The sequence below is a fragment of the Streptopelia decaocto genome (genome assembly GCF_964273445.1).
Source record: "Streptopelia decaocto genome assembly, chromosome: 1".
Lineage (NCBI taxonomy): Eukaryota > Metazoa > Chordata > Aves > Columbiformes > Columbidae > Streptopelia > Streptopelia decaocto.
In genome coordinates this window covers 237,543-262,915 of record NC_138663.1, presented here as the reverse complement: position 1 = coordinate 262,915, position 25,373 = coordinate 237,543, and the positions used below count along the sequence as shown (strand labels likewise).

Here is a 25,373-nt window from a genome sequence, read left to right as displayed (position 1 = left end):
GCGGTGCAGAGCTGCATGGGAGCCGTGCGGTGCTGCATGGCAGCTTGGGAGCCGTGCGGTGCTGCAGGAGAGCTATGCGGTGCTGCAGGAGAGCTGTGCGGTGCTGCAGGGGAGCCGTGCGGTGCTGCATGGGAGCTTGGGAGCCGTGCGGTGCTGCAGGAGAGCTGTGCGGTGCTGCAGGGGAGCTGTGCGGTGCTGCATGGGAGCCGTGCGGTGCTGCAGGGGAGCTGTGCGGTGCTGCATGGGAGCCGTGCGGTGCTGCAGGGGAGCTGTGCGGTGCTGCAGGGGAGCCGTGCGGAGCTGCATGGGAGCCGTGCGGTGCTGCAGGGGAGCCGTGCGGTGCTGCATGGGAGCCGTGCAGAGCTGCATGGGAGCCGTGCGGTGCTGCAGGGGAGCCGTGCGGTGCTGCATGGGAGCCGTGCGGTGCTGTGGCGGTGTTGCCATGTGTGCCAAATGGCTGCTGGGGGCAGCAGGCTCAGGACTTGTGGCACACTGACCATCAGCACATCCCTGATGGCCGAACAGCTCAATAAGGTTGGGAACAAGGCTACCATTCCACAATTATCTCTTTATTTTGCAACTGTCGTGTGCTGAGCTCAGCACAGGCCTTGTTGCAGCTACGCTGCTGCCAGGGAACACTGTAAACGGCGTTTTCACGTGGAACCAGACACCTGCTGGCCCGGGCAGGGCTGTGAGCTCTGCTCTGGGTCTGCCCAAGGGGCTGAGCCGGGCCCTGTACGGCACAAGGGCCGGTGCCTTGGTCTGCACAAGCTGCGCTCCGCAAGGGGCTGCCACACCTCCCGCCACCCACCCAGGCTCCGGCGCCAGCTCCGCTGTCCGCTGCCTTTCTGCAGCCTGCCCTGACCGCTCCGGAGCGCTTTGCACATTAGCGCAGCAACCAGCAGTTTAAACAGACTACCTGTTATTCTCAGCGCTTTGGTCAAGCGGCAAGTAATTAGCACTGAGCTGTGAGCTGGCATTGCTTAAATCATCACCAGAAATGCTTTGCTTTATAGACATGAAAACCAAAGCATTGCGCTGCAGTTGTGCTGGTGTGGCTGTGGGTGGCAGCGGCCGAGGGCTGGCTGGTGACATGGGACAGCCACCCGAGCCCAGCTGCCTCACGTTAACTCCTGCAGGGGCTCTGCAGCCGGGGCCAAGCGCAAGTGACTGCATGAGCGCTGGGGCAATCGTGCTGCTGGGCAGACCCGCAGGCACGTGCAGGGTCAGCAGAGCCCAACGCGACGGCAGAACGAGGAGTGAGGAGCAGCTGCCCAGCGCGCAGGGGCTGCGTGGGGAGGGAACAGGCACGGGAGCCACACGGGAGCTGCACGGGGAGCTGCACGGGAGCTGCACGGGGAGCTGCACGGGAGCTGCACAGGGAGCTGCACAGGGAGCTGCACGGGAGCTGCACAGGAGCTGCACAGGGAGCTGCATGTGGAGCTGCATAGGAGCTGCACGGGGGCCTGCATGGGGAGCTGCACAGGAGCTGCACAGGGAGCTGCATGTGGAGCTGCATAGGGAGCTGCATGTGGAGCTGCATAGGAGCTGCACGGGGGCCTGCATGGGGAGCTGCACAGGAGCTGCACAGGGAGCTGCACAGGGAGCTGCACAGGAGCTACATGGGGAGCTGCACAGGAGCTGCATGCCTGCAGCCAGAGCGCATTTCTGCAGCTGTGCCACAGAGGGGCTGCAGGGGGCCCAGACGTGCCCATCCATAGCTCCGTTACCAGGACGCAGCCACCAGAAGCCGGTCTGCTCCCAAAGAGACCCGCTGCGGAGCCAGGGAGCGGCGCAGGAGACACAGCCTGTTGGGAGCAGTTTGCCGGTTCTTAGTGTACAACACACACTGATCTTATTCTTTGGGGAAAAACCTCTGTAACTCATGTTTGGAGGGCCTGTTGCTCGCACCCAAACAAGCTGCAAGGTTCTCAGCTGGCTCTGCTTGCTATACACCCTTCTGATTGTAAAAATGTATTGAAACACCCAGTGAGTTGAGTCTCACTGGGACACGTAACAGAGTCGCCAGGAGGCACATCTGGAGAGGCCCTGGAAGGGAACATCGGGAAATAAAGGGTGAACTGCAGGAGGGAAAATATCGGGAAAGTTATTTCAGAGAAAAAAAACAAAACAAAAAAATCTGACCCCTGCAGCTCCTCACACCTGCCATCTCCCATCCCTGCAGCTCCCACCTCTGCAGCTCCCATCCCTGCATCTCCCATCCCTGCAGCTCTCACCTCTGCAGCTCCTATCCCTGCAGCTCTCACCCCTGCATCTCCCATCCCTGCAGCTCCCATCCCTGCATCTCCCATCCCTGCAGCTCCCATCCCTGCATCTCCCATCCCTGCAGCTCTCACCCCTGCATCTCCCATCCCTGCATCTCCCATCCCTGCAGCTCTCACCCCTGCATCTCCCATCCCTGCAGCTCCCATCCCTGCAGCTCTCACCCCTGCATCTCCCATTCCTGCAGCTCTCACCCCTGCATCTCTCATCCCTGCAGCTCCCATCCCTGCAGCGTCGGGGATGCGCTGCACTCGGTCCAGAGCAGCGGCAGTTTATTGTCACATTGACGAGGGCGGCGCAGCGGTGACAGACACTGCTGGTACGAACTCTGCTCGAATCGGGCGCTTACACAGTTTATTTACCCGCAGGTTATACAACTCACTCTCCACAAACTCTGTCAGATAAGCAGGATATTGTAAATACGATAGTATAGGCTCTAGCCCGCACAGCCTTTAACAAATAATTCACGCCTTTAACTAAACTGGAGACCATTGCCCACAAATGGTTCTTAACTAGTAGTCACAGACTCACAGAACCGAGTGTCCCCAGCTGCCCGTGTGCCTGCGCGGTCACCGGGAGGGGGCCCCTCGGGTTCTGCTGCCCGAGGAGCAGCGCCCTGGCTGGTTTGCGAGGCTGAAAGGGCTTCCCGGCAGAACACTCCTCTGATGGGCGCCCGGCGAGGACCAGCACTTACTGACACAGGCTTTGTTCAGTGAAGCCTTTTAGTATTTTTCTCTTGCTCCAAATCAGATTTTCCAGAATAATTTTTCTCAGAAAATAAGATAATTTTTGCACTTCCAAGGCTTAACCCAGAAGTTACGCATCTCCTGATGTTGTTCTTGGCACACAGAGAACCAAACGAGCAATCTCCTACCACAGCAAGATCATCCTGTATTTTCATGGAGCCAGCACACACTTCTCCTGTTCAGCGAACAGCTCATCACAGCCAAGCCTGTGTCTGTGTCCACTGGATGGTAAATGTTCCCAGGCCCCGGTCCTGAAATCTGCCCCAAAAGACCAGGTTCACATTTCTCTGCCCTGGTCTGCAAACATGGTCCATCCTGCAACTGGAAACCCTTCCTGGAGCAGAGGTGAGTTTGCTCTTCTCCCTGCGCCCCGGGCAGGACGAGACCCAGGGCCACAGCGTCCCACAGCTCAGGGCCCTCCTGCCTCGACTGGACTAGAGCTGGGAACAGCAATGGACACGCAAGCTTGCCGGCTGATAGGTGGGACAGCCTGGGTAGGAAAGACGTCTTACATCACACTCACATGCTCTAAACCACCTCACCCTTCCCACCCGGAGGTGGATGGGAACCAAAGTCCTCCTGAACACAGGATAGACATCCCCTCAGGCTCTGCCAGTTTGCTCCCTGGTAATTCTCGCATGCAGACATGCCAGGCTGAGCCAAATTAAGCTAATAACAAGTAAAAAGCTAAAGCAGAGGGAGGCAAAAGCTGTGAAGGAAGCACTTGGCCAATCTGGTTTCACTGCAGAAGCTTCACGTAATTGGCTGGGAAGAGGCCGACCTTGCCCCGGCACTGCCCCCGCCACCAGCCCTCGTCCACCATCTCGATGTGCGTGATCGTGTCGTCAGGATCGAAAGAAATCTCATCATCGCCATCTGCAAAAATCGTTCAGAAAAGACAGTCCCAATGCACAGCCAGCCCCAGAGAGAGCTGGGTTTACATCCCCCTCCCGCCACCCCACAGGGAGAATCCCGAAGCAGCATTCTGATAACCCTCAGAGTTCATCTCGTCCAACCCCCCATCGAACAGCTGGAAACATCTTGTGCCGAGGAAAGGCTGAGAGAGCTGGGGCTGCCGAGTGGAGAAGAGAAGCTGAGAGGGATGTGATCAATGATCAATATGTCAGGGTGGTGTCAGGATGGAGCAGACTCTGTTCAGTGGTGCCCAAGGCCAGGGTGAGGGGCACCGGGCACAGACTGAAACACAGGAGGCTCCGTGTGAACACGAGCAGACACTCGTTTGCTGGGAGGTGCCAGAGCCTGGCCCAGGCTGCCCAGAGCGGGTGTGGAGTCTCCTCTGAGCCATTCCAGCCCTGGGATCCTGTGTGATCTGCTCTGGGACCCTGCGGGAGCAGGGGGGGCTGGGGACCTGCAGGGGCCCCTCCAGCCACAACCATCCTGTGAAACCCTTTCACCCTGCTGGCGGTGAGGCCACCACCTCGCTGATGCCCAGAGCCCGTCCCACCGCCCGGATGGCAGACCCACCTCCCTGGTAATCGTAGAGAGCCACTGCACAGATCCCAGCACTCTCCCCCTCAGAAGCATCGTCCGTTTCCCCTGCAGGAGACAAGACAGGCAGAAGATAAAGCAGCCATAAAGATCTGCTCAGTGCCACCCTCAGGGTGAGCCGCATCCAACCCCTGTCAACATGGAGAGGTGTGCCATGGCTCAAAGCAAGGCAGGACTTCCCTGCCCTTCTGCAAGGAGAGGGGCAGCGTCCTGATGCTTCATGTTCATGTTCATTAACTCCAGACTTTCCACTTACCGTCTCCAGTACCAGTGAAGCTGCAACAGAAACACCAACAGCAGCCCATGCAGTTTGCTTATGTGCTTGGAGGAAGACTACCCTGTACTCCACATGCCCAGGAGACACCACCAGCGCAGGTCTCATGAGCACCAGCAGTTTGAGCAACAGGCTGAATTAAGGGGGCAGCCCCAGGCCCCCGTGCAGCACTGGCAGCCGCTTGCCAGGGAACAGTGCACCACGAGCATCAGTCCAGGCCCAGCTGCTCCTGAGCCCGTGGCAGCCCCCTGGTCCTGCTCCACCACGGACAGCTGCTGCCTGGCCAGCATTCCACGGAGCTGGGCAAGGGAGTGGGAGATGACCAAGCCTCCATCATCATGGGCTGCTGCCCTGACCACAGTAGGTTTCAGGATACAAATTCCCTCTGTAGTCTGTCCCATACATTTAGTGAGGTGAGTGGACACAGAGAAGCTCCCCAAGACACGGGCTCTTCCGTCAACACTCACCCGGGTGGCGCTGGCTCTGGCTGGGCTCCCCAGGAAGGATCTCCTCATAGTCGTCACCCCCATCTCCTCCGTTGTCATAGATGGCATCCGGCTCCCCCAGGGTCGCTGGCAGCTCCTCATAGTCAGCACCCGCACTGGTACTGTCACAGTACTCAGAAGGCTCTGGCAGCTCCTCATAGTCTCCAACATCCAGACTTTCACTGTAGATAGGCTGATTCTGGCTGGGGCCCTTGCACAGCTCTTTGTCCAGATCTGCTGGTCTTGGTGGCAAAGCGGGTGCTGTTTCCTCATCCTCCCTTACTGCCTCCTGCTACGAGGTGAGGGAATGACAGAAGGTCACCTGCGAGGCACCCAGTTCGGGCAGCGCTCCCACGACCACGCAGCACGCAGCGCCACGGAGCTCGCTGCACCGCGGGCGCCGCAGCGCTGTCACGGCAGGAACGGAGCACCGTCCGCACGGTGTGAAATGGCTCAGCCAGCAGCGCCGTGCTGAGCTGGCAGCTGGGCGGCTGTGAAGACCCTCACGGCTCACACATTCCAGCCGCTCTCATACTTGGCTACAGCTCACAGAACAGCCGCTGCTCTGACCCATCTCACGGTGAGAGGTGCTGTGCAGCCGTGCCCCATCGCCACCCCAACGTTCCCCGTTTCCAAAGCCGGTCCCACGCTGTGGTGCCCCCACGTCTTTCTGCAGGGCTGCGGAGCCCCGCGGGGGGTCCCGTGCGCTGCCCCAGCCCACCTGCTCTCCGTGTGCCGCGGGCCCGGCCGGGCTGGCGGCCCCGGGGGCAGCGGCTGCCTCGGCGTGGTCCCTCGCTCTCTGTGGGATTTCCTGCGAGAAAAGCCACCAGGCTGCCTCAGTCCCTCTGAATGAGGTCCAGACCAATGTCTGTTCCCATTCCCAGCAACGCAACTCAGAAACTTTTCCTTCAGCTGAGATCTGCTCCATCTCCCACAAACCTGCCCTAGGGATAGACACCACCAGGACTGTGACGACTGTGGGACGTGCAGAGAGCAGCCCCAGGGAGGGAAAGTATCAGGGAGTGCTTCATTGTTGGGACCTTATCTGCCCATTGAATGCAGAAGCAGCACAATGCAGGAGGAGGTCTTGTAAACACTGAGGGTTTGGAAGCAGCCTCCAGTTTGGAAACCCTGGATGCGGAGTGGTGGGATGGGGATGCCGGGGAGCTGTGACCGCCCCGTGCGAGGCGCCGGAGCCAAGAAGGAGCTTAGGGCAGAGCACGGGGTCACGGGTGGGTGCAGGCATGTCCTGATCCGTGTGCTGAGGGAAACCCCAGGGACAGCTGTGAAGGTTAATGGCAGTCTCTGGCAGCTGCAGAGAGACAGTTTAGCAAGAGACCAGGCAGAAGGACAAGGAGCTGCCGGCCCCGAGGAAAGGTCTGCTCGGCAGCCCCGGAGGACACAGCGGGACGGCCACGGCTCACCTTGCGCCGGGCCTGGCGCTCCCCCGCCTGCCTCCGGCTCTCCTCTGCCGCCCTGGCCATGCTCTCAAACCGCGACCGCAGGCTGCTGGCGCTGGAAGCTTCTGCGGAGGAGACAGCTGACGAAGTCCGCTCGATGGCGTCCTCCATCCACCCCAGGCACCCAGAAGAAACCCAGACCCCTGCCCCTCCCAGAGAAACCTGCACCCCAGCCGCCCGCTCCTGCCCCGCAGCCCGGGTTAAATCACAGCACAGGGCCTGCCCGCTCCCAGCCCACAGCCCGCCCGGCGCAGGGCTGGCGCTCTGCTGTCTCACCTGCCTCCACGGGCCTTGTTTTCTCATACGAGGAGGCGGGAGCTGCCATCTCACCGAAGCCAGCAGCACTCTGCGAGAGGAAGGGAAGACATGTCCAGAGATCCCCTGCTGGGTTTGGATACTGCTGGCAGCTGCCCCTGTTCCCAGCCGCGTCTGCCTGCACCGGCACAACTGACACAGCCCACGGAGGCTGCTGGTGCCCCCTGCGCTGCTGGGACGCGGCTGCTCCTGTTGGGGTGGCACTCGAGGGCTGAAAAGGCCACTTGGAACCAAGTGGAGGAGGCTGCACGACAGCAAGACAACTGCTGCGAGGACAGCGCGGTGGCCACCGAGCAGCAGCGCTCACCCGTACTGAGCTGAGCGGGGGCCTGACCCCCCGAGGTGCAGGGACCCGACACGGCCCTGAGCTGCGCTCGGGGGCACGAGGCGCGGAAGCGCTTCCCTGCTGGACACACGGCTGTCTGACCGGGGAAACGCGGCCGGGGGTGCTGCACACGTGTGTGCAGTGGTGTGGGCTGCGAAACACCGCGTGAAAACCTGCGCCAGCACCTGAGCAAACACCGGCTGTGTGAGGCGCGAGGAGGTGGCTGAACTGGTAGCAGCATCAATTAAGTGTCTGCAGCAAAGAGAAAGTGAGATAGAGGGAGCTTATCTACTTTAATGAGAGAACTATTTCATATGGAAAGGAAAGCACAGGTAGGATCCAGCTTTCAGACTAACACGGCTGCACTTGGGGCTCTACCCGGGGGTGTCACCAGTGGGCTGGGTGGCCCCGTTGCCACTGTAGTCAGTGGGGCGGACAGCAGCTCTGCTCTGAAGAAGGCGCACCCAAGCGGCGAGCAGCGCTGCAGCCCCAGCCGGCGCTGCAGCCCCAGCCAGCGCTGCAGCCCCAGCCAGCGCTGCAGCCCCAGCCGGCACTGCAGCCCCAGCCAGCGCTGCAGCCCCAGCCAGCGCTGCGCAGACCGCGGCCGAGACCTGCGAGCAGCGCTGCAGCCACAGCCAGCGCTGCAGCCCCAGCCAGCGCTGCGCAGACCGCGGCCGAGACCTGCGAGCAGCACTGCAGCCCCAGCCGGCGCTGCAGCCCCAGCCAGCACTGCAGCCCCAGCCGGCACTGCAGCCCCAGCCAGGGCTGCGCAGACCGCGGCCGAGACCTGCGAGCAGCGCTGCAGCCCCAGCCGGCGCTGCAGCCGCAGCCGGCGCTGCGCAGACCGCGGCCGAGACCTGCGAGCAGCGCTGCAGCCCCAGCCGGCGCTGCAGCCGCAGCCGGCGCTGCGCAGAGCGCGGCGGAGACCTGCGCGCTGTCTGTAACACCGTTTAAGTTCAGGAGTGTTGCTGTGAAAGCTGAATCCTACACTTATTGTTCAAAACTTTATCGAAGGGGTGTTAAGATTGCCTAGTGGTATATTATGCTCTACTCTGGAGCAATTAATTCAGCCCTACTCCAGTGCCTGAAAAACAGGCAACCAAGAATGTAGGTACCTGCCCATATATCCTTATTTTCACCAACTTTGATTATGCTTCAACATTCTCAAAATGCACAGGTTCATGTTCCACTCTGAGGTGATCAAGAACTGCTTACCCCTCTGCACCCTGCTCCTCAAAGGACCCACAGCCCTGACTTCTCCACGAGTTCAGGTGATTTCACAGTCTTTTTCAGCCACACACGGTGCGTCGCCTTCCCACAACACACCCGCATTCGCGGTCGTTTGGTTCACAGGCCGTGCCGCTCTCTTCCACGGGCAGGACGCGACTCCCGCGCTGCTGCTGGCCCAGCCGTGCAGCATGGACAACGCGCTCGGCTGTTACAGGTGCATGTTATGTCCTTCCCTGGCTCAGGGCCCTGCAGAAAAGGTCCTCACCTGCCTCCCCCAGCTCCTGAGTACAGGGACATTGGTTCTGTACCTGAACCCTGTGCCACTGGCACTGTCCCCAGCAACAGAACACGTACGGTTCAGGGAAGGCACCCTCGCTTCCTCCTCCACATTCTACAGCCCTGTCAGTCTGACCTCCTCGGTGCCAGGCCAGGTCATGGAGCAGATGATCTTGAGTAACATCACACAGCACATACAACAGAACCATATGATCAGGCCCAGTCAACATGGGTTTGTGAAAGGCAGGTCCTGTCTGACCAACCTGATCTCCTTCTACGACACGGTGACCCACCTGCTAGATGAGGGAAAGGCTGTGGATGTTGTGTACTTAGACCGCAGCAAAGCCTTGGACACCATGTCCCACAGCATCTCCTGGAGAAGCTGCAGCTCACGGCCTGGACGGTGTATCTCCGATGGGCAAAGAACCGGCTGGAGCGCCGGGACAGAGCTGTGGTGAACGGAGCCCAGTCCAGCTGGTGGCCCGTCACGAGTGGTGTCCCCAGGGCTCAGCACTGGGCCAGTTCTGTTTAGTCTCTTTATCAATGACCTGGATGAGGGCATCGAGTGCACACTCAGTCAGTTTGCAGATGACACCAAGCTGGGTGGCAGTGTTGACCTGCTGGAGGGTGGGAAGGCCACACGGAGGGATCTGGACCAGCTGGATCAAGGGGCTGAGGCCAATTGTCTGAGGTTCAACAGGGTCCCGCCCTTGGGTCACAACAACCCCATGGACGCTGCAGCTGGGGAACAGCGGCTGGAAAAGGCCCTGGGGGTGTTGGTGACAGCGGCTGAACATGAGCCAGTGTGTGCCCAGGTGGCCAAGAGGCCACAGGATCCTGGCTGGTATCAGGAATGGTGTGGCCAGCAGGACTGGAGAAGTGATTGTGCCACTGTACTCAGCACTGGTGAGGCCAGACCTTAAATCCTGTGTTCAGTTTTGGGCCCCTCATCATCATCAGGACATTGAGGCACAAGAGAGAGTGCAGAGGAGGGAACGGAGCTGGTGAGGGGCTGGAGCACAATGTGATGGAGCGGCTGAGGGACCTGGGGGATCAGCTGGAGAGCAGGAGCTGAGGGGAGACCTTCTGATCTCTGAACTGCCTGAAAGGAGCTTGGAGCCAGGGGGGGTCGGGCTCTGCTCCCCAGGAACAAGCGCCAGGAGCAGAGGAAACGGCCTCAAGTTGCGCCAGGGGAGGTTGAGGTTGGATGTGGGAACAATTTCTTCCCCAAAGGGCTGTGGGGCATTGGAACAGGCTGCCCAGGGCAGAGCTGGAGTCACCAGCCCTGGAGGGGTTTAAAAGGTGTTTAGACGAGGTCCTTAGGGACATGGTTTAGTGCTAGAGTTACGTTAGGTTATGGCTGGACTCCGTGATCCTCAGGGTCTCTTCCAACTGAAATGATTCTACACCCCAAATCCCCACCACCATCCAGGATTCTCATATTCTAGGTTATCCCCATCCCTGCAGATCATCCTCCATTGGCAAGACCCCATTTCCTGAACAAGCTTGCAGGGTAGCCTGCCAAAGCACAATGTTAATTCAAATGTCTGAGACAGTCTGCATTTTGACCACAGATGAGCCTTTGCCTGGTTTCAGATCAGACAGAAGACTGGACGACCTCATGCAAGGCTGATCCCTGCCAATCCCACCCCTGCTGCGTTTTGGGAAGGTCTGCAGGCAGATGACTATGCCCTGGTCTGAGATTTGGCTAATGGAACAGACCATAGGAGGCTCCTGGGCAGGACAGAAAAAGCTGCAGAAGGTAACAAGTAACAGAGAAGCTGAGTTACAGACAGTGCATGGGGAATGGCCAGATTTCACCTGTAGCCAGGCAGGGCTGATACGGGGCCAATCACCCACACACAGCCGTACCACCGGGCGGCACCAGAGACACCAGAGGGGCCACAGGTCTGTGTCAGGTACTGGAGACACCGAGATCTGCAAGTGGCTCCTTGAGGGATCAGAGCTCAGGCCGGCTTCTGGGAAGCCGTGGTTACATGAGTGTGACAGCCGCTAACAAACCTTCCACGTTGCACAGGAGCAGCTGGGGGAGCGGCCGCGCAGGCTCCCGCCTCCCCGCGGGGCAGCGCACGGCACGCGCGCTCCGTGAGCACCCCGCTCGCTGCACCATCGGCACCGGCGCCGGGGACGCGGCACCGCCGGGCCTCCGGTCTGATCCAGCACCCTCCTGGTGACAGACAGTCCCAGCGCGGTGCAGCGGCCCGTGGCCTCCCAGACTGCCCACAAGAGTCCATCTCCAAGGAGCCACCCCTGCTGGTCCTGAGCGCACTGGTGCACACAGAGGGGACGGCAAGCCGCCACACAGAACACTCCGAGCGCACTCGAATGGTACTCAGAAAGCGCTTCACCGGCTCTGCTACGTCCTGACCCACGAGAAAGCAGGGGTATGGCTGTGCAGTCCAAGCACGGCATGGTTCAAAAGCAGCTGAGAATGGAAAAAGCTTTTTGTCCCTCTCATCACGGGATCCCCGGGCTGCACTCCTCTGCACCCCCGGTACTCACACCTCACTGTGCGGTCGCTGCACCGACAGCAGGACCCCATCCCCGCGGCGCAGCCCCCTCCCCGCAGCAGCACGAGGGGCAGCGATTAGCAGGAAGCATTGCCGGCTGCAGCACGCAGTCTTACCTTATCCACTCTGTCCTTCTGCACACCGTAACGGCCTCCAAACCCCTTGGCATAGTCTGTAGGGAAAAAATGAGGCTACCTTATAATATTTTATATTCTGTGTGCACCCCTGACTTCAGTATGCTGTGAGCAGTGAAGTGAGTTAGGTTTGTCTGCATCTTATCACATATGGAACTAAACAGAGACAATACATGCAAAATGAACAGTAGCTTTTAAGACTCATCCCTCACTCCTTTCAGTGCAGTGCACGGTGCTCGGTGCCGCGCACCAGCAGACCTGCTTCCAAGGCACTGGATGAGGAGCCGGCCGTGCCATTGTCACTGAAGTTAAACACAGCAGCCAAGCCACCCCTGGAACCTGCTTTGCCTCATCCCCATGTGCTCACCGTTCAAATGAGTTATGCTCAGGAACGTACCTCACAGAGCAAGCACAGTATAGTCTGGGAAGCCCAATTCAGGGCTTTACATTCGATGTCTCCCACCAATCCAAGTACGCACTTACTATGGCAGAATTTACCCTTGTGCTTTGGGGGCTCACGATGTCCCAGCTGCTCCAGAACATGCTGCACACACCCAGCGTTCAGCAGCTGGATCTCCATCAAATATGAGCCACTGGTTCTCTGTGTGTGCACCTGGAAACTGAGCAGCATTGCCCTACCTGTTTGGGATTCGTGGGGTTGCATTTCCTCCTGATGGTCCCAGCCAAGCGCACTCTTGTCCTGACGATCCCTCTGGATCCCGAACTTCCCACCAAAGCCCACAGAATAATCTTCAGCCACGGGGATCCAGATCACGGCACGGAAGAGAACAGACAAGGGAGGGACAGAGAGATCATACAGGGGCAATGGTTCTCCCTGCTGAAGACTTGAAGAAAGATATGGAGAAAGGCCAGATTTCCCTGCTGGTGGCTGCAGACAGCCCGCCCTCCTCCCTGGCACACGTCACCTGCTATTAGCACCCGCCTGGGTCTTCCCCGCACCCTTCCTTTGGTGACAGCTGCCCAGGAGATCCCTGTGCCAACACAAATCGGCTCCTCTTCATTTAGCCCGCACTTCTTCCAGCAGCCATGGCTTTCCCACCCGCCCCGGCCCCTGCTGCGAGCAGCGGACACCCAGCAGCTCCTGCAGTTCCTGCAGCTCCCGCATCACTGCCGCAGCAGCATCCCGCAGCTCCCGCATCACTCCCGCAGCACAGTGTCCCGCAGCACAGCGTCCCGCAGCCCAGCATCCCGCAGCCCAGCACGGTCCCATGCTGCAGTCCTGGCACGGCCGCTGCACCGGGCTCCCGGCTCACCAGGCACCCACAGCTCCCGCATCACTCCCGCAGCACAGCACGGTCCCGCAGCCCAGCACGGTCCCGCGCTGCAGTCCTGGCACGGCCGCTGCACCGGGCTCCCGGCTCACCTTTCTGAGAGTCGTGCTTCTCTGCCTGGCTCTTGTAGTCAAACCCCACTGCCGCTTTGTCCACCTTGTCCCTCTCCACACCGTAACGGCCACCAAAGCCCTTGGAGTAATCTGAGGTGGTGCATGGAGTGAAACGCTGCCCCGAGCATGGGGCTGGGGAGGGGCTGGAGGTGGGGAGCAGCGCTGGGGAGGAGGAAAAGCAGCAACGATGACAGAAAACACTAGAAAACCCAAGGGTTTGTCGGGGACACAGTGGACAGCAGGGAGCACCATGGGGACCAGCAAGGCCAAGGGCCCATGGGAAGGGGTGTGCAGGGCAAGCGCGGATCACGGAAGCCAAAGAACCTGAGGGCCGTGGGCAGCAGGAGACACTGCAGGACGAGAGGGCGAGGAAGAAAAGCGACACGCCAAGGGCAGCCGGGGGGCGGTGCGAGCTCAGCCCCCCAGGGGCGCAAAGCCAGGGCCAGACCTGGGCAGCGAGGGCCTGGACATCGCCCGCTCACACACCCAGAGCCAGGACCTCGAGGGCTGTGAGGAAGGACATTCAGCCCTTGAAGGCACAGAAGCAGCGGCAAACCTTTGCTGTACGACTTGAACTTGCTACAGTGGAATCAGCTTCTACGGGGAAACGCCAGCTCTGGATGCTGCAGCCAAGGCCGAACCCGCATTTTGGGTGCCCTGCTCCAGCGCAGAGCGCCCGGCACGCTGTGCGACAGAGGCGCGGCGCGTCTCCCGCACACCCGCCCTTCTCCATGTTCCAGAGCATTACATTAACTACTACAACCATGGTCTGTTATTCTCTAAGGACTATCTTGTTATTATTGGCTGACATCCTAAGGAATGTCAGCGTGTGTCGCCGGTGCTGGCTGTACAGACACTCCAGCTGTTTCCAGCCTGCCCTCCAGGAGCACGTCGCAGCCTCCCTGCGCCCCGACCCTCTGACAGGGCTGCACTCCTCCGGATCGCGCTGGGGCTCCCCGGCACACGCAGCCCTGTCAGCCCGTGAGCACCGTCACCAGAGAAACCGGCACGGAAACATTCCGTATTCAGGAGCGGCTCTCCACTTCACGGACGCTCAGCCACGTCAGGATCAGTCTGTCAGTTCTAGAAATTTCTTGAGCTTATATCGATCAAACTATTATTTACCTGTTAGGCTCTTATGAAACGGACCTTTTGAGATGCTGTTTTCAGCAAATATAGGTTTTATGACTGTTACCTCGATAATGGAGTTGCCAGTATGGACACAGTTCTATGAAAAACAATCCAAACACCCTATTTCTAACGTTTTCATTTTGTCCTGAGTGATTTCTGTGGTTTTACACAGCCTGATGAATTTCAGTGTCTACAATCCAGTATACAGTCTGCGTTAATGTAGCACAACTGCATGTGATACGTTAATTTAAGATCAACCAGGAAGGCCTCAAAAGCTCCTCATTCTCTTACGGTTTCCTCTGAAACGAACGATTCAGTTCTTCTTCTCTTGGTAATACAGTATTCCTCACATTTCCCTGAACCAGACTTTGCCCTCTCATCTTCCCTTGTTGCAGAACATTTAAAATATCTTTAGTTTAAGTTCTTGCAATGTTCTTAATGAATATAGCTCCTTGTATGTACTTTTTAAAGTCTGGTTGCATAATCTTCAGGATTCTGCAAAAGTCTGGGTGCTGTGTAGAGGCTTTTATTTCCATATCTATTGCTGTGCCTTTTCTTACATGTTCTTTTTCAGAAGTCACCCTCCTGTCCTACGGTGCCTGGGTCCCCTCTGGAGTGGCTGCTCGGGACTTTAAGGGAAGGAGCATCAGCCGCCCGTCGGGTGCACGTGGGGGTGTCTCCTCTGCTCAGCCATCTCGTGGTTTGCGTCAACACAAAACGCAGAGACAACGTACACCCGAAAGGTGTGACAGGAGAGCAGGGAATGGGGCTGCAAGGGACTGATGGGGAACAGGAATCTGCAGTGAGTGACAAAGCGGGGTGAGGAAGCAGCCTGAGCACAGCAGACAGCACAGGACATCGGGGGCAGAATGGACGCTGGACAAAGCGACAAGGGGCCACACATGCCCACGGACTTGCCTTTCTGGGACGAGTGTTTCTCCACCTCACCCTTGTATTCAAAGCCCATTGCTGACTGGAACAAGAAAGGGAGGGATGTCGGCCGTCCCGAGGCCGAGCCGGGCCCACCGCCCTCCTCTGGGCTGGGACGCGGGTCTGTGTCTGTGCGGCACTTGGTCAGCCCGGCTGGCACGGGCCCGGCCGGCACCACAGCCCCGCTGCCCCGCACCACAGCCCCGCTGCCCCGCGGCCGCGCACCACAGCCCCGCTGCCCCGCACCACAGCCCCGCTGCCCCGCACCACAGCCCCGCTGCCCCGCTGCCCCGCACCACAGCCCCGCTGCCCCGCGGCCGCGCACCACAGCCCCGCTGCCCCGCACCACAGCCCCGCTGCCCCGCGGCCGCGCACCACAGCCCCGCTGCCCGCACCACAGCCCCGCTGCCCCGCGGCCGCGCACCACAGCCCCGCTGCCCGCACCACAGCCCCGCTGCCCCGCGGCCGCGCACCACAGCCCCGCTGCCCCGCTGCCCCGCACCATAGCCCGGCTGCCCCGCGGCAGCGCACCACAGCCCCGCCGCCCCGCGGCCGCGCACCACAGCCCCGCTGCCCCGCACCACAGCCCCCACAGCCCCGCTGCCCCGCGGCAGCGCGCCCGCCGAGAGCCCCCGCGCCGCGGGGAGAGGCCGCGGTCCCACCCCCCGTCCGCCGGCTGGGCGGCGTCTGACAGCGGATGTGCACGGGAGGGTCGGCACCTGCCGTCCCCCCCGTCCTGCCGGACTGCGCGTCGCACGGGCTGCGGTCTGGAAATGCGGAACAGCACAGCCCGAATCAAACACGGTGCTCTCGGACAGGACGGTGCGAGCACGTTAGTGCGCACCAGGGAGTCACCTCCACAAGCTCCCCAGCTTGTCACCGGCCACTGTCTGCGCACAGGGGGGAGCTGCGCGCGTCGGTGCAGACCGCGGTGCGTGGCCTGTCCAGACCTGCACCCCCCAGCTCCCCGAAAACCGCAGCCACGATGCTGAATGTAGCACAGTGTCTCGGGGCGGCACTGAGCACAGGCTCCAAGCTCCCATTTCAGCTGCCCTGTCCAACACACCTTGTCAGCTCGGTCCCGCTGGACTCCGTACTTCCCCCCAAACCCCTGGGCTGCATCTGTCTGCGAGGAGTGCTTCCCAACGTCAGCAACGTACTCGTGTCCCACTGCACACTGAGGAGAGAGACAGCACCACATGAGCACCCACGGCCAGCCGGGCAGGGCGGGCAGACACAGCACCACCCGAGAGCGGCTCTGCCCCGCGGCCGGCGCACCCACAGCCACGGGGCGACGGCCCGACCAGCCCGTGCTGCTGGTGGCGATGCCGCCTGCACAGCCCGGGCCAGCGCAGCTCTGCCCTGCGGCCGGCGACGCAGCTCCAGGCAGCCACCCTCAAACCGGCCCAATGCAACCCAGGGGATGCTGAACACCCCTGCTCCCAAATACAACCCAGGGGATGCTGAACACCCCTGCTCCCAAATACAACCCAGGGGATGCTGAACACCTGCTGCTCCCAAATACAACCCAGGGGATGCTGAACACCCGCTGTTCCCAAATACAAACCTGGGGATGCTGAACACCCCTGCTCCCAAATACAAACCAGGGGATGCTGAACACCCCTGCTCCCAAATACAACCCAGGGGATGCTGAACACCCGCTGTTCCCAAATACAACCCAGGGGATGCTGAACACCCGCTGTTCCCAAATACAACCCAGGGGATGCTGAACACCCGCTGTTCCCAAATACAAACCTGGGGATGCTGAACACCCCTGCTCCCAAATACAAACCAGGGGATGCTGAACACCCCTGCTCCCAAATACAACCCAGGGGATGCTGAACACCCGCTGCTCCCAAATACAAACCAGGGGATGCTGAACACCCGCTGCTCCCAAATACAAACCAGGGGATGCTGAACACCCCTGCTCCCAAATACAACCCAGGGGATGCTGAACACCCGCTGCTCCCAAATACAAACCAGGGGATGCTGAACACCTGCTGTTCCTAAATACAAACCAGGGGATGCTGAACACCCGCTGCTCCCAAATACAACTCATGGGATGCCAAATAGCCACTGCTCCCAAATACAACCCATGGGATGCCGAATACCCACTGCTCCCAAATACAACCCATGGGATGCCGAATACCTGCTGCTCCCAAATACAACCCATGGGATGCCGAATACCCACTGCTCCCAAATACAACCCATGGGATGCCGAATACCCACTGCTCCCAAATGCCACTGAGGTAGAGTGGTGGACAATCACATGGGAAACTGAGAAGTGTGGCCAGGCACACATGGCTGAGAACCCCCAGACAGCGGGTGTGTCACTTGCTCCCTGTTCTCGGTGTCCCAAGCGAGGGCCAGCGGAGCTGGCGGGGTCGCTCTTTCCAGGTCCTGCTGCTCCCTGCGGAGCCGGCGTGGCCGCGGATCACACGCGTCCCCAGAAGGGCCAGGGGCCGAACACCTGCACCATTCTGGTAAGACGGTGAAGGCCGAGGAGCTGCCCAACAAAACACCCACCCTGTGCTGCAGCAGAAGGGGCTGAGCGTGGCCGCTCCACTTTGGCCTCTGGAAATGTCTGTTTCTCACCCTGCCATCCTGGTGTCACACACACCCACAGTGACCCCGTATATTGAATACTATTGCAATCTTACAGTCTCACTTCTGAAAACAAAGAAGTATTAGATTCTGAAAGGCACAGGAAGAAGCATGATGATGATGATCAGAAAACTTAGATTTGATGTGAGAACAGAGAATATGAACTAAGGCTTAATCCTGGGGAGATACGATAGAGGTGTCTAATGGAAAAATATGAGGAGGGATTATTCGTTAGTTCTCCATGCACAAGTAGGGAGGCACCTAATTTAGCTGTTATGCAGCAGGTTTGAAACAAGCCACAGAAAGTCCTTGTTCACAGCTAAGGGAAGTGTCGCCAGGAAGTTGTAGAGACAAATTATAGAAACGGGTTCAGACAGATCCTGGAGACAGATTATGGGCTGGCTAGACACGCTGCATCTGCGCGGCCATGCAGCTCCCTTCTCTCCCTTCGGGGTCAGGCCAGAAAACGCTTTATGAGAATAAGACTTTTCCACTGGGGCCCAAGGAAGCTCTCTGCAACTGTTACCTTATCCATTCGGTCCCGCTCTGTTCCAAATTTGCCACCATAGCCATAGGACGCCTTGGGCCCAGTCTCCAGCTCCTTCTTCTTGATGACCTCATGTTCCTCTGACACCTTGTTCCTCAGCTGATGGATGCTGGTGAGACAGGGTCAGGGCAAGTCACTGGGGACGGTGCAGCCCAGGCAGCCAGTGCCCCTGTGCACTGCACCAGCAGGACATGAACCCAGCGCCAGCTGCCACTGTGTGCCCGCACTGCACACTGGGTGACAGCCACACGCGTGCAGCCACTGCGCTGTGACAGAGGGTGCTGCCCTGGGGGCTTGGAAGGATCCAGAGCCACAAGCTCAGCAGGTACATCCAGCCCGCACCCAGCAGCCCCATTCAGGGTTAACCCATCTTCACCAGGAGCCCACGCCTTCCTTTATCTGTGCTGCACTGGCCACACGGTGCAGGGCAGCACTGCTGGGATGGGATCAGCCTTGGACCAGGAAGGAGCAGGAATCTGTGCCACGGGGACAGCCGCTGTCCCCAGGTACGAGCAGGTTCACAGCACCTCGCTGCGTCACCCGTGAATGTCGCCTCTGGTGCAAGACCAGCACCTCGCACCCGGCGCCGGATGCAGCCGCAGAGCCCGCGCAGGGGCAGCGCGGCCGCAGGGGCTGCTGGCCCGGCCCGGGCCCGCACTGCCCCGCGGGGGGAGCCCCGAGCGGGGTCCGGGCAGCCGCCTCCGCCCGCCGAGCTCTGCCGCCCGCCCAGCTCTGCCGCCCTCCGAGCTCTGCCGCCCGCCCAGCTCTGCCGCGCCCCGAGCTGTGCCGCCCGCCCGCCGAGCTGTGCCGCCCGCCCGTCCGCCCGCCCAGCTCTGCCGCCCTCCGAGCTCTGCCGCCCGCCCAGCTCTGCCGCGCCCCGAGCTCTGCCGCCCGCCCGCCCAGCTCTGCCGCCCGCCCGTCCGCCCGCCCAGCTCTGCCGCCCGCCCGGCCCGCCCCGCCGCGCACGAGCCCGTATCGGGCCGGTTTCGGCCGGCGCTGCCGCGTCCCCGCCCGCGGGTTCGGGTGCCGCAGCCCCGCGGGAGCCGCGGGCCCGGGGCTGCTCCGCCCGCCGCTCCGCCCGGCCGCACTTACTCGATGTGCTCGGCGCGGCCGGAGCCCTCGATGGTCTTGGCTCCCCAGCGCTGCTCCTGCTCGGAGATGTCGTTCTGCGGAGCGAAGCGCAGCCGTCAGCGGCCGCGCCCGCCCGCCCCGCGGCACGGGCTCCGGGACCCCCGGCCGGGCAGGGGGCGGCGGGCGGGCCCGGCGGAGCCCGGGGTCCCGGGCGCTCGGGCTGCCGGAGCCCCGTCGCTCTTCCTCAGAAGGAGCCGCTAAACGGAAACGCTGTGGAAACTGCGCAGGAAAATAGTGGAAGAACGCGGGAGGGGCCGGTCCGTCCGAGGTCCGCTGCTCTGCCCCAGCTGTGCTACCACGGCATTTGTTCTGTCTTCGTTTTGGAGGTCTAAGCATGTATTTGATAAATTGAAGCATCAATAAACTTTCCTAATGTAAGGTAAAGCTAAAAATAGGTATATACAAAATAGAATAAAAAATAATACAAAGTGTTATTCTGTCCAGGCTTATTTAAAATGCTTCCACAAATAGAAGAAATGAAGTAAAAACAAAAAATAACTTTGAACTTTTTTTAAACATTAATAATTTGGGGCTTTGAGGAGGGGACTTGCTTTTCTGTCTTGAATTATTTATTACTGGACATAACCAGGCAAGACTGAACCTTGAAAACACAGGACTCTTGTAAAACAGAAGAGACTGTCTACTAAGAAACTATCTCGGAAAGAGAACGAAAATCTCGAGAGAGCCCGGAGTGGCCCGTGGCGCAAAGCTGGGCGGTGGCCCCGCGGCGCCGGCCGGAGCAGGACAGTGCTGCGTGCTCCCGCGGGTTTGGAAGGGCGCGAAGAGCCGGGTGTCAGAGCCTCGAGACAGCGGAGGACTGCTCGGGTTGGCCAAACGCAGGACACAGAGCGGTGCGGAAAATCCTGTGATGCCGAATCAGTGGGGGAGAAAATTGTAAATTAAGGTTAGTGTTAATAAGTACAAAAGTAAAGCACATGGAACAAAAATCCTAATTATATCTGCACAATGATGGTTCAGAAATATTTACCATTCAGGAAGGAGTACAAAATACAGAATTATGTGCAATTTTGTGGAAGAGCAGCAAATACAGAATTGGCCAAAAAGCCAAAGTATGAGTTAGTTACTAGGAAAGGAATAAAGAATCAAACAGAAAATGAAAATCGTGACACTGCGAATGCATGGGGCTCCCACAGGCTGAGCTCTCCTGTCCTTTCGCCGTCCCAGCTACAGAACTGGGCTGGACAGAAAACAAGGCTGTTCAGAGGCACGGAGCCGCACCAAGGGGCGGGATTCCTCGTGTGACACGAGACGGGTGAGGGCAGTGCTGGAACCCTGCGCAGTCACAGTGCGGGAAAGAGAACACGCACGTGCACACTGCTGCTTGTAACGTAAGTTGTGGAGAAGATTCAGGGGAGTTACCAGGGAGCACATTTAAAAGAAACTAAATATTCTGTACTCAAGTAATTTTACTTGTAGTCAGATGTGAGGTACATTGATGTGGGAAGCCCTGGAGACAACACAGATACGGGTCAGAGCTGGCTCAGATGACCTGACGGTACCTGTGAGGGGCTGGTGTGACTGGGCTGACCCTGCACAGTCTGCGGTGCCGCCGGCCGTGCCGAGCCCTGAGCCCTGTGCCCCGAGCCCTGTGCCCCGAGCCCTGCAGCGAGCCCTGAGCCCTGTGCCCCACACCGAGCCCTGAGCCCTGTGTCCTGAGCCCTGTGTCCTGAGCCCTGTGCCCTGAGCCCTGTGCCCCGAGCCTTGTGCCCTGAGCCCTGTGTCCTGAGCCCTGTGCCCCGAGCCCAGTGCCCCGAGCCCAGTGCCCTGAGCCTTGTGTCCTGAGCCCTGTGTCCTGAGCCCTGTGCCCTGTGCCCCACACTGAGCCTTGAGCCCTGAGCCCTGTGCCCCACACCAAGCCCTGAACCCTGTGCCCTGAGCCCTGTGCCCTGAGCCCTGTGCCCCACACCAAGCCCTGAGCCCTGTGCCCTGAGCCCTGTGTCCTGAGCCCTGTGCCCTGAGCCCTGTGTCCTGAGCCCTGTGTCATGTGCCCCACACCGAGTCCTGTGCCCCGAGCCCTGCAGCGAGCCCTGTGTCCTGAGCCCTGAGCCCTGTGTCCTGAGCCCTGAGCCCCACACCGAGCCTTGTGCCCCGCACCGAGCCCCAAGCCCTGTGTCCCAAGCCCCGAGCCCCGCACCGAGACCTGAGCCCTGAGCCCTGTGCCCCGAGCCCTGAGCCCTGTGCCCTGTGCCCTGAGCCCCGAGCCCCGTGCCCTGTGCCCCAAGCCAACTGTCCAGCGTGTGCCGGGGGCCTGTGAGCCCTCCACACCAGCAGCACCAGCACTGCCACCTCATGCGTTACCACACCAGGCACTCACCACGAAATCAGGGTCGGTGTCCCAGTCGTCTCCCTGAGCCTCAACCTTCACGGACACGTCGTGTCCCACGACTGCTTTCCACATCTGCACGGGAGGACACGGCGTCAGGCGGGGCCCGGCCCGCGGCCATCGCACGGCACAGCGTGGCCATCGCACGGCACAGCGCGGCAGCCGTGGTTCAGCGTGGCCATCGCACAGTGCAGCGCGGCCATCGCATGGCACAGCGCAGCCATCGCACGCCGCAGCGCGGCCATCGCACAGTGCAGCGCGGCAGCCGTGGCTCAGCGCGGCCATCGCACGGCGCAGCGCGGCCATCGCACAGCGCAGCGTGGCCATCGCACGGCACAGTGCGGCCATCGCACGGCGCAGCGCGGCAGCCGTGGCTCAGTGTGGCCATCGCACGGTGCAGTGTGGCCATTGCATGGCGCAGCGCGGACATTGCACAGTGCAGTGTGGCCATCGCATGGCACAGCGCGGCAGCCGTGGGGCAGCGTGGCCGTCACACGGCGCAGCTCGGGCCAGGTCTGCCCTGCGGATTGCTGTGTCTCATACAGCACAGGGCACCCCAAAACAGCTGCTCCTGAGATCCAGCACCTCTTTCAGCAAAACACACAGGGATTTTAAGTGTAAACCACAGTCCTCATGAACGCTGACTCCATCGTTAAAATGCACAGCTTATTTTAATGTTAATTAGTGCTGGCATCCAACTACCAGATGCAGCTTTTCCAACATACGCTGTTTTTCTCTGCTGTGGAGGCTGTTCCCTGCTTTAGCCTCCCTGCTGCTGATCACACCGAGCGCTGCGGTTCGACTGCCACCCCGATGGGATGTTCATTTATCTGCAGCTGGACCCCCCGGTCTCTCGCCCGTTCTCCAGCCCTTCGGTCGCTGCCCCGTGTGCCGCTGAGGGCTCGGGGAACAGCGTGCGCCGGGCTGACCGCGCTGACCGCGCTGGCGCAGAGCGCTCTGGGGCGCCGGGGAAGTGGTCGGCCCAGGAAGAGGAAGTTAAATAGAAGTAATGTGAAATCTAAACTCCTGCGTTTCATTTTCAAAGTGATGGAGAAGAAGATGATGAAAAAGCCCCTCCCAAACAACAGTTGATACAAAATGAGAGACAGATCATGTGTCTTGCCTGCCCCGACACGACAGAGCTGCTGTTCTGCACAGAGCCCTGACGCCCCCCACCTGTGACCGCCCGCGGCGTCAGGAAAGCCCGGATGGCTCTTACTGTCACCTAAAGCAGCTTTTCCCGGGGCAGAGAGTGAGCGGAACGCGCAGCAAGGCCTGGGCTGCCAGCCCCGCTCCCGTCCCTGCGGACGTCACGCAGCCCGAGCAGAGCGCGGGAGCAGAGCCCTGCGATGGAGCCGCGTTTCACAGCGCGCCTGCCTCAGCGCTCCCAGCAGCACCGGCCCCTCCATCCACAGCCACACGCCACGGCCGTCCCGCTGCCGAGGACAGCTGCTTTCTGCACAAGCGCAATATTTATGCGGAACAAGAAATTAGTCGTACAACACGAAGGGCTGCTGAGTGAACAACCTTCCAGTTCAGCACAGTTTAGTTCCGTTTCAAGCTGCCCTTACCAGTTGTGTAGAGAATCAGCACCAGGGAGCAGAGACAACAGGAACTGGCAGAGCACAGCAGGGCTGAACAAAAGCCGGACAGCGAGCTAAGGGGAGGATGCAGGACAAGGCAGATCTACCGCGAAGATGCGGCCGTAGGCCTTCCCCAGGAAAACCCCAAACCCAGAAGCTGTATGGGGTCTGTGACGTACACCACAGTCCACATATACACTGACAGTACAGCATTCTGTGTGCTGATGGCAAACAGAAGCGGGGGAAGCAGGAAGGCCCATGTGGACAACACAGCAGAATCTAACACCACCTTTCATCTCCTTTTCCCCTCCCTATTTTATTAGCATCTCTCACTCCAAAGACTTTTAAAGTTTATGGCTTATTTTTGTTAGTGATGAAACAGCAGCAGTAACCAGCTAGAACAGGGCTGTTCAGCGGGGCCGCCGACCTGAGCAGCTGCTCAGTGCAGGTGGTCCGGGGTTTAAATCCTGCTGTAAATGGTTCTCGACCACTACTCTGCAAAGCCGCCCACCAGGCACCTCGGGAGCAGCCGCACCGCGGGCTCGGGCACCCTGTGCGGCGAGGGGAGCGGCCAGGGCAGCCCCTCAGCCGCTCTGTCCCGCTCCTCCCCCGGGAGCACCCGCGGCAGCACCAATACGGGGTGACCACACAGCACAGCCACGCGCGTTCATTGGGAAATGTGGTTCTTTAGAGCCTCAAACAGAGGGCAACAACGGTGACCGAAGAACAGGCGGAGAAGCGATCGCTGAGCACTGTCAGCTCACACGTGCGGGGTCAGGAAGGAGTTCTCTTTGCCCACCAAAACCCTACATTTTTTTGCTGTTTCTCGCTTTCTTGTCTCAGAATCTGCTCAGCTTTCTTACCTTCAGAGGCTCACCAGCTCCTGCCGGAACACTCGCTGCGTTCTGCTCAGGCACCTGTTGCAAGCGACGGCTCCGGGCCGCCCTGCGCTCCAGTTCCTGTTTCAACTTCAGCGATCTTCACTTCCCCCGTCCCAGCCCCCAGCCCTGCCCGAGCCAGCCAGGAAACCTGCCGGTCCCCTGCACGCTGCTGTCCCCTTGCACGCTGCAGTCCCCTTGCACGCTGCGGTTCCCCTGCACACTGCGGTCCCCTTGCACGCTGCTGTCCCCTTGCACGCTGCAGTCCCCTTGCACGCTGCGGTCCCCTTGCACGCTGCAGTCCCCTTGCACGCTGCAGTCCCCTTGCGCGCTGCAGTCCCCTTGCACACTGCGGTTCCCTTGCACGCTGGAGTCCCCTTGCACGCTGCGGTCCCCTTGCACGCTGCTGTCCCCTTGCACGCTGCTGTCCCCTTGCACGCTGCAGTTCCCTTGCACGCTGCTGTCCCCTTGCACGCTGCTGTCCCCTTGCACGCTGCTGTGCCCTTGCATGCTGGAGTCCCCTTGCACGCTGCGGTTCCCTTGCACGCTGCAGTCCCCTTGCACGCTGCAGTCCCCTTGCATGCTGCTGTCCCCTTGCACGTTGCTGTCCCCTTGCACGCTGGAGTCCCCTTGCACGCTGTGGTTTCCTTGCACGTTGCTGTCCCCTTACACACTGCAGTCCCCTTGCACGCTGCAGTCCCCTTGCACGTTGCTGTCCCCTTGCACGCTGCAGTTTCCTTGCACGCTGAGGTTCCCTTGCATGCTGTGGTTTCCTTGCACGTTGCTGTCCCCTTGCACGCTGCGGTTCCCTTGCACGCTGCGGTTTCCTTGCATGTTGCAGTCCCCTTGCACGCTGCAGTTTCCTCTCTAGGAAGCCTGTACGGGTGTGTGGCCGCCCTCTTGGTAAATAAGCGTTTCCTAATGTAAGGTCTGAACGTCCCCTGACACGGTGTGACGCCCAGGGGTCCTGTCCCTGGATCCCGGAGCAGAGCCGGGCAGCTCCTTCCCCACGTCCCTCCCAGGAGCTGCGGAGCCAGGAGGTCGCTGCTCAGCCGCCTCCTCTCCAGACCGGACGTTCCTTCCAGCCCTTCCCGGCGCTGTTGGTCTTCCCTGGACGTGTCCACGGACCTTCGCAGCCCTTTGAAACGGTGGGGCCAGCGCTGCAGCAGCACCGAGTACCATCCCGTCTCCTGCCCGGCTGGCTGTGTGGCGTTTGATGCCCAGGATGGGTTTGTCCTCTTGCTGCCAGGGT

The 25,373-nt window shown here is 60.3% G+C and overlaps 1 protein-coding gene across 1 annotated transcript; it reads right to left on the bottom strand.

Annotated features, from left to right (window-relative positions):
* Positions 1-2,596: 2,596 nt before the first annotated feature.
* Positions 2,597-24,242, bottom strand: LOC309449121 (hematopoietic lineage cell-specific protein-like). The gene is made up of 16 exons (XM_082071038.1): positions 24,107-24,242; positions 21,652-21,735; positions 19,278-19,351; positions 18,165-18,294; positions 16,101-16,211; positions 15,023-15,077; positions 12,953-13,063; positions 12,208-12,318; positions 11,551-11,606; positions 7,034-7,103; positions 6,722-6,822; positions 6,528-6,609; positions 6,019-6,272; positions 5,280-5,589; positions 4,515-4,586; positions 2,597-3,905 (listed from the first exon to the last, which is right to left on the bottom strand). The coding sequence occupies exons 2-16, from the start codon at positions 21,733-21,735 to the stop codon at positions 3,769-3,771; spliced, it is 1,758 nt and encodes a 585-aa protein (XP_081927164.1). The 5' UTR covers positions 24,107-24,242; the 3' UTR covers positions 2,597-3,768.
* Positions 24,243-25,373: the final 1,131 nt, after the last annotated feature.